This window comes from Typopeltis vanoorti, chromosome 20, assembly GCF_054136105.1.
Source record: "Typopeltis vanoorti isolate ZY-2024b chromosome 20, IOZ_Tvanoo_1.0, whole genome shotgun sequence".
In the NCBI taxonomy this organism is placed as follows: Eukaryota; Metazoa; Arthropoda; class Arachnida; order Uropygi; family Thelyphonidae; genus Typopeltis; species Typopeltis vanoorti.
In genome coordinates, this window is record NC_143568.1 from 49,177,347 (window position 1) to 49,191,037 (window position 13,691).

Consider the following 13,691-nt stretch of genomic DNA (forward strand, 5'->3'; position numbering starts at 1 on the left):
CCTTATAAATTGTCCACCGAATACCTCAACTATGTTCTCTGTGTCAGTTATTAGTCCACAACCTTCATCTATTAATATCTTACCATAATCATTCTTCCTTCTACTTCATAGGATTTTTCTTGGCCTAATTTGCTAATTTCTCATCATACTGCAATCTTGCTGTCCTTACCAAGTGAATCACCTTTCTGTTTTGCTCTTTATACACCTCATGCAATTGATTGTTACTATTACTGGAGGCAGCACAAGATTAACATCTTGTGCTGTCTCCACATGATCCTCTTCTTCCAAATTTCATGCTTAATTCTTCATTCATCCATTTGACACCTTACCTGATTTAGCCTTTTGATCTTTGGAATACATTCACACACTGATGTTGTTCAATATCTCTTGGTCAGTTCCCAAGCAGCATTCTCCCTTCGGCTTAACTCCTCATTCCATGCAATAGTTCCAAGCCATCTCATAATAAGCCTTGATAATGAGCCTTGATAAGACCCCATCTGGACTTCTGTGCCCAGCTATGGGCACCAGGGTTTCTTCGTGATGGGGAGGAAGTGGAGAGGGTCCAGAGACGAGTGACCAAGATGATAGCAGGTCTGTGGAATGAACCTTATGAGAATAGGTTGAAGATTTGTGGGTTGCAGAAATTGGACAATAGGCGAAGGAGGGGTGATATGATTGAGACATTCAAATTACTGAAGGGTTTTTATAGGATTGATCCAGAAGATATTTTTGAAAATATGACTGGTGGTGGGAGGACTAGGGGCCATGCATGGAAGCTGGGCAAGAGCGTGGTTGACAAGGGTGTTAGAGCTAGGTTCTTTACTTGGAGAGTGGTAAATGAGTGGAATAAGCTTCCAGAGTCTGTTGTGGGTGCTACGACCGTGAATGAGTTCAAGGCAAGGTATGATAGATACTGTGTGAATGTTGAATAGTTGTTCTTGACATGATGTTAGGGCCTCCCTCGATGAGTCTGTCGACTCCTTGGAGTTTCCCGGAACAATAATAATAATAATCACCACAAGCGTTTAGTTTCACATATATCCTTTCCTAACAAGTCTTCATATGCCTGGCCACCACCCAGATAATCACCTCATGGTCATTTCACCAGCTGGTGGGAAATGTGACATCCCACATTTCTAATGTGGGATGTCACATTTTTCTACTCCATTCAAATTTCAATAACAGTTTATTATAGAAGAACTATTATGGATTAGAGATGTTGTTCATCATAGTTTCCTTTGCATATTCCATGGTGGTACATTCTGAAAAATGATAATGATGAATGCATAGTAAATCTGTGGATTAAATAGATGTCTGTAGATACATATCTGATAAATATGAAGAGGTAGTGTTACAAAAATGGAAGGTAACAAGTGGTATGCTACACTACTTGATGTTTTCAGACCACTTTTAACTTGTAATAAACATTAAAATTGGATCATATAGTCTATTTTCAATTGCTCACTGTATCAATCGTGGCCAACTGTTCTTGTAAATTATTTGAAGATATTAAAGATATCCTTCTGACATATAATGGGTCCAACATGTGAAGTATGTTGGACCTATTTCTTCTTTGAGTGCCATCTACTATTGGAGGTCAGCGACCACCTTGGCAAATTTTGAGCGATTCTCAGCTACTCTGAGCAGTCTCTCAGAATTCATACCAGTCCACTGTCTGATGTCTGCCACAGCCAAGATTTTCTTCGTCTTCCTTGTCCTCTTCTTCCATTTATCTTCCCTTTTATAATCAATTGAAGTATCTTATATTTTTCATTACGAAGTAGGTGACCAAGATATGCAGTTTTCCTTCTTTTTATGGTATCTAAAAGTTCACTTGATTTCCCCATTTGTTCCAGTACATCCTGATTGGACGTTTTTGCTGTCCATGGGATTTTTACCATTCGTCTGTATAACCACATCTCGAAGGCTTCAAGTCTTTTTATTGATGTTGTTTTTAAGGTCCAAGTTTCTGCACCATATAGCAGTACAGACCATACATAGCATTTAACCATGCGTGCTCTCTAAGTTTAAACTGCAGTTACACAGTGTTGATTTCATCAAGAGAAAATTTTTTCTTGCCATTTCAATTCTAACTTTTATTTCCATTTCTGTATTACAATCTTCATTTAACCAGCATCCGAGATATTTAAACTTTGCCACTCTTTCTATTTGTTTCCTATTTAAAGAAAGTGCTAAATTAAGAATTGGTTTCTTACTTATTTTGGTGATATTTATTTTTAATCCCATTTCTTTTTACTCTCTTCATTTATTAGTTCCAAAAGATTTTGAAGATCCTGAATATTGTCAGCCAGAAGAGCTGTATCATCGGCATATCAGATGTTACTGATGATTTCACCATTTACACTAATCCCTTCCTTTCTTCCTTCCAAGACTTTTTGAAATATGGCTTCTGAGTAGATGTTAAAAAGAAGAGGTGACAGCACATATCCTTGCCTTACTCCTCATTTGATGTTAACGGAGTCTGTAATAATGTCATCAACTTGAACAGATGCCTTTTGGTTCCAATATAAGTTTTCAATGATCCTGATGTCTTTACCATCTAATCCAATTCTTTTTAATAGTACAATCATTTTAGCATGTTGGACTTTGTCAAATGCTTTCTCGAAGTCGATGAAGCAAATGAATATTTCCTTGTTTTGGTCAATACCTTTTTGAAATAAGATCTGAGAACAGAAAAGGGCCTCTCTTGTTCCCAAGCCATTTCTAAAGCCGAATTGGGTATCACTGATGGTGTCTTCACATTTTCTGCATATTCTTTTTTGAATTATTTTCAGAAACATTTTGAGAACGTGACTCATTAGGTTGATCATTCTATAGTCATTACAAGTTTTCGCATTTACTTTTTTAAGTAGCATGATGAAGGTCAACTGTAACCAGTCTTGAGGGATTATGCCTGTATCGTAGATCTTATTAAATAGCTTTACTAATATGTTAATGTTGTCACCTTCTAGTAACTTTACTATTTCTGCTGGTATTCTATCTGGTCCTAGGGTTTTACCATTTTTAGCTGAGTTTAGTGCACATTCTACCTCTGATCTTAGAATGCATGGACCTTCCATATGTTCATAAGTATTTTCTGGGTTCTGTCTGTTATCAGTAAAGAGTTCTTCTATATATTTCACCCATTCTTGTATTTTGTCATCCTTTTTGGATATAATTTCTCCCTTTTTGTTTCGAAGGATACAGAATTGTTTTTTCTTACATATACCTGAGGTCTCTTTCATCTTTTTGTGTAGATTAAAATTGTCATGCTTTTCCTGTAGAATTTCTATTTCTTTACATTTTTCATTCATCCAGATTTCTTTTGCTTTTTTGATCTTGTGTTTAATAATTTTCTGAACCTCTGTATATTTTGTTGGATTATGATTTTTATATGATCTGCGTTGATCCACGAGAGAAAGAATTTCATCAGTCATCCAATCTTTCTTTTTTACTGCTCTATTAGGACATAAGGTATTGGTACATTTCTCTATGAAGACAGATTTCAATTTGTCCGATTCATCAACTCTCATGATGTCATCATTCTTGATAAGTGCTAGCTCTTGATTCAGATCCTGACTCAATTTGCTTCTTATCTCTGTGTTTTTTAATTTTCCCAAATCAAACCTTTTTTGTTGATGTTTCTTAAGTATAGCTTTCAGTCTAAGTCGTAACTCTGCCACCAGTAGGTTATGATCAGAAGTAATATCTGCACTAGGATAGGTTTTTGTACTCTTTATAGAACTTCGAAATTGTTGATTAATTAGCAAGTAATCAATTTGGTTTCTGACTATATTCCCATTATTATCCTGTGGTGATCACCAAGTATACAATCTCCGAGATGGTAGCTTAAACCATGTGTTTATGATTATTAGCTCCTCTTCCTGGCAGAATTGAAAAAGATGGTCATCTCTCTCATTTCTTGTGCCCAGTCCATGTTCGCCAACTACATCTCCACTTCTACCTTTCCCAACTTTAGCATTAAAATCACCCATGACTATGTTAATATCATGCTTTTTTGTGTTTTTAATTAGTTCTTTTAATTGATCATAAAATTCTTCAATCAAGGTATCACTCTTGTCAGCAGTAGGGGCATAGACCTGTATAAGATATTAACATCTAGTGGTTGTCCTTTCAGTTTTAATAACATCATCCTATCTGAGTAAGGGATGCAGCTTGACAGTGACTTATTGATATCTTTGTTTATTATTATTCCAACTCTTTTGATGGTTGTTTTCACAACTTCCAGAGTGATACATTGTCATGTCATTGACTTGAGTTTTGCCTGATCCTGGCCATCTAACTTCACTCATTCCTAAAATTCCAATTTCGAGTCTTTTCATTTCTTGGATAGCATTTCTTAGCTTACCTGCTTCATACAGGGTTCTGACATTCCAGGTTCCTGGTTTTACTGAGCACACCATGTTGAGCCCGGGGATTCTTCACACCCCTGTCCCATTTAAGGGACGCTGGTAACTCAGGACCATTTGTGTAGATTTGCTCGCCATGGTGGTTAGTCTGGAGAGAGAATAGAGCAGTAGTTTCTCCATTTGCTTTCTGCTCTGCAGTATTACAGACGTACACAATAAACTGTATTGCCATCTGCAATTTTCTAATCACAAGCTTTACCGTCATTATGAGACTTCAACTTTGTGTCAATACTGACAAAGCTGCTTCCCTTTGTCAGAGGATTGAATCCTTTATTTTTCCTTGTAATCATAGGTAGGGGCCAGCCCAGGTTGTTTATAGAGGTCTGCTCCTCTGAAGATTCTTCCACACATTTCACTTTTGGGATACGAATCCTCTTCCACTGATTTGTCCGTTGTTCTTCACAGAGGTCCGTTAGCATCCTTGTAGGGAGTGTACCCTACGGAAGGTCCCAGGGAGCACGACGTGGACTTAGACTTGCCTCACTCCCCTGTACCTATTTAGGAATATTTAAGTATGTTCGCAATGTAGAAAGACAAGTAGAAGTACCAATTCATCTTTCCACATGATCAAGTCACAAAGCACAGTATCTTTTATAATTTAGAATATAGATGGAACACTATGTATTCTTATGGCAGAACTATATTACAAAAAAAGTAAAAAATAAAAAAGTTTGTAATGCCATCCTAAAGTTTTCATTCCAAACACAGCAGATTCCTGCAGTGCTTGTTATAGTAATCTGTACTTGTCAAGACTGGGCAGATCATATCAATCCAGACTGTATAGAATACAAATTTAGTCACTTGGATTTTGAGGCCAGACAGGAAAGGCTGTAATGATGAGTAGCTAAGTTAATATGATGATTCTAGGAAAGTAGACTAAGGGAATGTATTTTGGAAGATTTGACATAGAAGAGAAAGGTAGGCAATATAATAGAGACAATGTGAATTGATAAGTGAAACTCATCAGATTAATAAAGAGAGGATTTGTCACAAAATGGCAGGAAAGAGAGAAGGACAAGAGGTATGGAAATTTTATATCAAGTCAAAATGTCAAGTTCATTTTAGTAAATTTTAATATATTTTTTAAATTTTGTTTGGGTTACTCTGCATTGATTAAATAAATAAATCCTTATTATCATCATTTCTTTGAAAATAAAGCATCACTTATTATACTGTATTGGACTAAGAAGGAATTTTTTTACATGAAGAGTTATAGCTGAGTCGGATGCATTGCCAGAGGATTGTAGTGAATGTGGAGACAGTGAGTTCCTAATGTGCATTGATTGAAAAGCATAGCATAGTTGGCATGAGCTTTCTGTGATAAGCTTTTCCACATGTGGAGATACGTGGATGATAATAATCAGACTAGGGTAGAAAAAGTAAACTACTGTGATAACAGACCATCATATTGCAAACTTTTGAAATATAAATTTTGAAGTTTTTAATATTAAGATTTGTTGTCTTTTGATATCCCTTATAATTTGATTATGTGGCATGTTGTTGTGATGGATATATATTTATGTATCAAAATTACAGAAGTGTAGAACCAGTTTCACTGGATGAGTGGCACACAGTGTTCATAAGTCGAACTGGCAGAGATGGCATTCTTGAAGTGGATAAGCAGCTTCGAGTGGAAGGCATGTCACCAGGTGCTTTTACACAGCTTTCTCTTCCATTAAATCTTTACATAGGTGGTATTCATGATATATATGATATTGCAAAGAAGTCAGGAATTGTAACATCTTTTAATGGATGCATTCAGAAGGTTAGTTACTTGTTTTTGTCACCGTATCTCTCTCTCCCTCTCTCGGCTAATTATTTTTATAATATTTTCAGTATCTGTTTATAACAAGATATTCTCAGATAATAATAGTTTCAATTAAGAACATTGCAGTAGTATATGTATTCTGTTTGGTCTTACACATAATAACTGTGACTCTCCAAATTCTTTTTTAGAAATAAATTTTCTTAGCAATAATTTTAGTAATAACCACAATGAAAACTATGAAGTAAAAATTGTATAATCACAATGAAAACTATGAAGTAAAAATTGCATAATCGCAATGAAAACTATTAAGTAACAATTGTATTACCACAATGAAAACTACTTCATGGTTTTGACTGATTTGATTTGAATGTTTAATAATGAGCATTCAAATGAAGTAAACAATCATGCAGGAAATACCAAGCAATCCGTCTCTCTCTCTCTCTCTCACAGGGGAAGGGAATTTATTGGTACTTATTATTGGTAGAACTTCAATATTTCAGAAATTTTTCAAGGTTGTTGTTAGATGCTCCTCCCCCAAGAGAGATGTGTATTTGATTTCATTAGAATGCTCCTTTTTTAGATGCTCCTCTTTTGAAGAATTAATCTATTTTGCCACATTTAAGAATATATATTCTCTAATATGCATGTAATGCTTCATAGAGAATTTACTGGTGATGAAAACATCAATACCAGTTTTATTTTGGTGAGAAATTGACAGCAAAATTACATGGAACAGAATGTGGAACATTATTATTATTATTACAGATCTCCATAGAGTCAAAAGACTCATCATGAGAGGTCTCACTCTCATATGCACAGCTCACCTGTACCTCGACTTTAAATGCATTCACTGTCCCTGCACTTACCACACTCTCAGGCAATGCATTCCAATCACCCACCATTCTCCATGCAAAAAATCTACTCCTCATTCCCCTTATTCACATCCATCTTATACAGCTTCTAGGGATGGCTTCACATTCTCCCCCTGTCTCCAGATATTCTATGAAAAATCTCATCCATGCTAATCTGGTAATTACCCCTTACCAACTTATATGCTTCGATCATATCTCCCTTCTTTCTTCTATCCACTAGGCTCTGTAATTTGCATTCTCTCAATCTGTCCTCATATTTCATATTCCAGAGATCAGAAACCAAATCAATCCTCTCTGTACACCAAAATATGTCCATCAATCCTATACCTGCATCCCATCGTTGCTTTCCTCTTCAGTCATCCATTTTACACCTACCTTATTTAATCTCCTGATCTTTAGAATACACTCAGTCATTGCCTCTGCCAGATAATTCCTGAGCAGAGACCAAGCAGCACTGATTTCCTTCCCATGCAATTCCTCATTCCATGATATCGCTGTAAGCTGCCTACTGAGTTTGCCATAATCACCTGCCTTATAGTTCCATATATAACTCTTTCTCACAAAAGCCCTGATATGGCTGGCCATCACCCAAATGATCACTTCATGGTCATTTTCACTAACTGGTGAAAAATGTGACACATCATTTACAACAATATCTTCTGATGAGATAATCAAATCCAAGACCCTCGAGCTCTGTGTGGTCTCTGTTACATACTGCTTAAAGTAGTTATCACTTAAAAACTCAAGAAATAGTTTCTCTTTGGTTCCTGATGTGGTCTTTTCATTCCAGTCTATATTACCATAATTGAAATTGTCCATAATAATCAATCTTTTCTTATTAGCAGATCAATTTGTCTAAACATTTCCTTCTCACTGCCTTCCACATTACCAGGTCTATAGACTACTCTAAAAATAAGTACCATATTTACTCGAATATAACTCACCCTCATGGATTCTGAGAGCTTGGGACATGATTTTGCCAGAAATAATTAATTTAATTACAAAACAAGCATTATCGCAAAAGATTCAAATATATCACGTGATGAAGATGAATGGCCTATCATGTAAATAACGTTGATAATTAAAATTTAAATTCATTCATTTTATAAATAATGTGAGCAATTATAAATTATAATGAATACTGAGAATTTAATTATAAATGTCAATTTGGTTTTTTCGTGTAAAACTTTAGTTTCCAAAAATCCCCACATACATCTTTCACTATGATTTTTTAACTTTAATTTTGGAGGAAAAAAGTGCGAGTTATATTCAATTAAATATGCTATTTACTTGAATATAATATATGAAATCAAGAATATAAATATTACAAGTTATATATTCTTGATTTCATCCCTTATCGAAGTATAAGTATCAAATAAAGTTTGTGCCTGAAGTATTTTCATGACTGGGTTTCTTCTATATAGAGGCTAATGACTTTGCATTGACTGCCTTAGCATCCCATAATGCAATGCACATACCCTTACGGATATGTATAATGCTATGCATTATGAGAAGGGTCACTACCCAGACTGGTTTTGACCTTTATTGAGGTCTCATCAGTGGGAGCCAAACCCAGAAGTGATACCAAGGTTGAAGTAATGCAGAAGTCATATTTCCATATACAAGTAACCAAAAGGTATCACACCTTATTACTAAAATATGGATTAGAGTATTTCAACAAAGGATGAAACCAAGAATATAACTTCTTGGCATCTGTAATTTATAGTATAACCAAGTGGAAAAACTTTCAACATCTATCTCTATTTTAGTAATAAGGTGGCACCTTTTAGCTACTTGTATATGGAAATGTTTTCTGCATTACTTCAACCTTGGTATCACTTCTGGGTCTGGCTCCTACTGATGAGACCTCAATAAAGGTTGAAACCGATCTCGGTTGTAGTCCTTCCCATAATGCACAGCATTATGCATGTCTGTAAGGATATGTGGTTGCATTATGGGATGCTAAGGCAACTGATATGAAGTCATTAGCCTCTATATACAAGTATCCCAGTCTTGAAATAACTTCACATGCACACTTTGTTTGCTTAGACTTGGATCAAGGATGAAACCGAGAATAAACTTCTTGGCATTTGTAATTTGCATTCTTTATTAATAATCATAACACCTACTAATTCTGTTACTTGGTTTTATTATTATTATTATAATCTAATTTCTTCCACTCATTGTTTCTTGTGTGTTATTACAATTTTAACATTGTATTCCTGAAGGGTCTTTGTAACTGAGATGAAATATTAATTAAACTGTTGTTGAATTATTTCTCTCTGTCCTGTAAATTATTCCATTAAAGTGTAACAAATTGTAAATTAGCCCCTAACCATAAATGCTTGTTCACCTTTACACAATTTCCAGGGATGGCCTCTTCCCTTCTCACCTTCTATCTTTTTTATAACCCCCTCTGTATTAATCCAATAAAACTCCCTCACTAAATGCCCTGATATTGTCTTGGTCACTTGTCTCTGAATCCTTTTTAATGTATCCACAACACAAATGAAAATGGAACGAATAAATTTGAGCACAGTAGTTCAAGTGAATTGTAATTCTTTTCTTTTCACTACTTTTTCAAAGTGTATTTCAATCTTACATAGTACTTCAGAAGGATTTTGGCTTTAACTTTAAAAATAAAGCCGATGAAATTTCCTTTTTTTTTTTAAATGTTCATTTGCAGTTATAATTATGTGAGTCTCCTTTTATATTGGTATACTGATAATATTGCTGATTTTCTGAGAAGTAAATGAATGCCCTGAAACCTAATAATTTCAGTTGAAATTATTATTATTAACATCTGACCTCCATGGAGTCAGAGACTCATCGTTGGAGATATACACTATTGCACATAATGCTCATCCAACTGTGCCTTAAACTTATTCAATGCGTCTACATTCACAACACTCTCAGGTAATGCACTCCACTCACCAACCACTCTCCATGCAAAGAACCTACTCCTCACTCATCTACTCACAACCTCTTTTCCAGTTCCTTTACAGTTTCCAACAATGGCCTCTTGTTCTACTCCCCTCTCCCATTCTATGAAAAATCTCTTCCATGTCAACCTGATAACAACCCCTGACTAGCTTATATGTCTCGATCATATCCCCCCCTCCCTTTACTCACATTCATTCCAACCTTTGTGAATCTTCTCTCGAGACCCTTTACAACATATCCTCATCACCATGAAAACCCGATGACCAAATCTGTGCACAATAATTCCATATGAGGCCTGATCAAGGCCCTATACAATAGCATCATAACCTTTTTATTTCTGCTTGTCTGGGTCTTCTGCATCATTGCCATTATCTGATATGAAATTTTCACAACTTGTGCAATGTGGTCCCTGAATTTGAGGTCCAGATCTCTTATCTCCTCTACTTCCTTTAAAGTTTCCCCACCAAGGAAACTTTGCATCTCATTGTTGTTTACCTTACACTTACACTTTACAAAACCTTACACTTTTGCGACATTGAAATGATCATTCCACTTACCTGCCCATTCATGCAATCTGTTCAAGTCCTCCTGTAACATCTGCTTGACTCTGCATTGTTCTTCCCAATTTTGCATCATCTGCAAACAGCTGCATAACACTAGTTAAATCCATCCCAATATCATTAACATACAAATTGAACAACAACAACAGTCTCAAAACTGACCCACAGGACACTACTAGTGACTTTCCTCTTTCGGGATACTGCAGCCCCATATACAACTTTCTGATACCTATCTGACAGCCAGTCACTGATCCAACTCAGAAGTATGTTATCCAATCTGATCTGTTTCAATTTATTTAACAGCATGTTGTGTGGCAGTCTATCAAAAGGTTTTGCAAAATCCAACTACACCACTGTATATGAATCTCCCCAGTTCAAGATATTTGCTACCTTGTTATAGTACATAAGTAAGTTAGTAAAACATGATCTTCGTTTAACAAATCCATGCTGTTATCAACCCATTTCTGTATAAATATAATTCAGTCAAAAGTTCAGTTTAAACAATTCTAATAGATTATTTTTCTAGAATATTTAGGAGACTTTACTGTATTGGAGTTTCACTTTTTTTTTCTTCTTCTTCTTCTTTTAATTCTGGCTAATTCCATTTGATGTTTATACAGCATTCTCATTAAAAAAAAAAGTCCATGAACATGAAAAACATGCTGTACAGTAGTCAGACAAATATTACACTATTGTCGTAAATACTGTTATTACTATAACATCCTGAAACATACTATTTGTTAATATATAGTAACAAATAACATATAGTATAATAATATATTAAAGAGTTGGAGAGGATTTGGAAGTGAGTGATCAAAATGACTAGCCTAAGGAGTGCTCCCTGTAAGTTACTAACAGTGTTTTGTGGGATAACTGCTGAAAAAAATGTTCCAGTGCATGATAGGATAAGAGAAAACAAGGGGTCATCCCTGGAAGTTGTATAAAACTGTAGTTAACAAGGATGTGAAGACTAGATATTTTGCTTGGACAGTGATGAATGAATAGAATGGATTGCCGGAGATGGTCATAAATTTAAAGAGATATGATAGCGATTGTATAAATAATGGTTAGCGTGGGCCTCCCATGATTAGCCTTTGGACTACATGGAGGTTCCCATGTAATAATAAATGAATGGGTTTAGATAACTGGCTACCTCTGATTGATAGATATCAAAGAGTTATATATGGGAGAGCAGTACCATGGTAGAAGAAGGGTGCAATTAGATTATTCTATAGTGGTGAATATGAGGGTTACATGAAAATTCATTGAATAGGCAATTTGTTTAATGACAATTTGTTGAAAATGCAATTCATCGAAAAACAATTCACCGAAATTTTTAAATTTTCGATAATGTTATGATAAAAGTAATCCATTTAGAACAAAAACTGAACCATGCAGACAGCTTCTTGTACTGGCAACTTCTACTAATTCTGTTAAGTCAGAAAGATTTTGTAATACAGTACATAATTTGGACACGTTATTTCTTTGTCGCCCCGAATATAGCTGAACTGAAAACTGGAACGGTTCGACATTTTCTTGTAACAGTTTCAAATAGCGAATCTGAGTAAAATTCATCCCATAATAATTGCTGTATTGAAGTCACATATTACTACTAGCAACAATAATAATAATAATGGAGCCTGCATAGTTCAGTCGGTATAAACGAAGCTGTTTAGTTAGAAAGACCTGGGTAGTTGGGATCCCATTTACGACGCACGTAATTTTTATCAGTCCTGTTCATCTAAAGGTAAGTTAGCAGGCATAATATGGAGATGGCTGGGCTTTTTCTCCCAGAAACAGGCAAATCAGTTCCATGAACAGACATGAAACAGTTATCGGACAAGAAAGACTATAAGAAATCATATTATTCAATAATTTTTCCCTATTAAAGTAGCATTACTATCTCACTCTGCACGGTTCAGTTCTTGTTCTAAATGGATCAATTTTCTTATAACATTTTCAAAAATTTAAAATTTTCGGTGAACTGTTTTTTCTATGAATTGCATTTTCAACAAATTGTCGTTTGATGAATTGCCTTTTCGATGAACTCTCCGGATACAGAATATGAGACCTTTATGATTCAATCTTTACATCAGTGATATAAAATGAATGCAGTGAGAGGTAGAGGGAGAGATACATTCATTTGTAGATATTCTCTTGGTGCAGATATACTGAAAGAAGTGAAGGAGGCAGGGATCTTGGAATAATAGTAGATATTGACCAGCAGAGATAAGGATCCTTTATATAAAGTGGCCATTCCTTTAATAAAGGTATCAGATTGCATGTTGACCACCACTCTGAATAGATCTGGTAACCCATAAAATTTGAGAATATGAAGATAATTTAGAGAATGTACAACGACTGGTAACAGTGACGTCAGAGCTGTCATACATTGACTATGGTGGATCGATTAAAATGGATGATATCTGCAGAGTTTAGGCAGATAAGAGGAAGGATAATATGATTGAGGATGTATAAGGTATTTAGATGGACAGTGGGGAAGCTCTTTCAAAAGGGAATAAATGAGAATTCCTGAAAATTGTGAAAGAGAAGTGATGAGTAGTAATTGTATTTTATTTTTTGTCTGGGGCATGGTGGTTCAGGATAAAAACCCCAAGTTTCCAGGAGGAAAAATCCTTCCTTCATATGAAACTAAAACCTTTAGGTGAAAAACCTGTATAAAGGTCCTTCATGTCCTAAATAGGATTCAAATTCACATCTTTTCAACTAAAGAGCACTGTCTGTACCAAATGAGCTATGGATTCTTTCATCAATTATCATTATTGTTTTTGAGTGACTAAATGCTGTCCCAGAATTCATAAGCTCTAGTCATACTCTAGTTCAACAGTGCCTATCATTACCTCTCCTTAAATTAATTTGAGTTTATTCTATTCCCTTTAGCTGTGCCTTACACTGATTGCCAATTACCACAGGAAAAGTCTTTTCCTTACTTCCTTGCTGACTATAACCTTCCAGACATGTGCCACTTGTTCTTTCTTCTGCAGTATGCTAAAAAAAAAAAAAAACTCTTCTTGTATCTAGCCTACAAAATTGTGTACTGTAAAACATATTTTTAAAGATAATATGGCTTGGGTAGAAGCAGAGGGTTTGCAGTGAA

At 35.2% G+C, this 13,691-nt stretch overlaps 1 protein-coding gene across 1 annotated transcript in view; it reads left to right on the top strand.

Moving 5' to 3' along the window:
• Positions 1 to 13,691, top strand: part of LOC150095419 (pikachurin-like) — a 497,499-nt gene that overhangs the window by 365,969 nt on the left and 117,839 nt on the right. Inside the window, exon 9 of the mRNA XM_090409767.1 lies at positions 5,967 to 6,195. Coding sequence (XP_090265893.1) covers positions 5,967 to 6,195 — 229 coding nt within the window. The remainder of the gene's footprint in view (positions 1 to 5,966; positions 6,196 to 13,691) is intronic.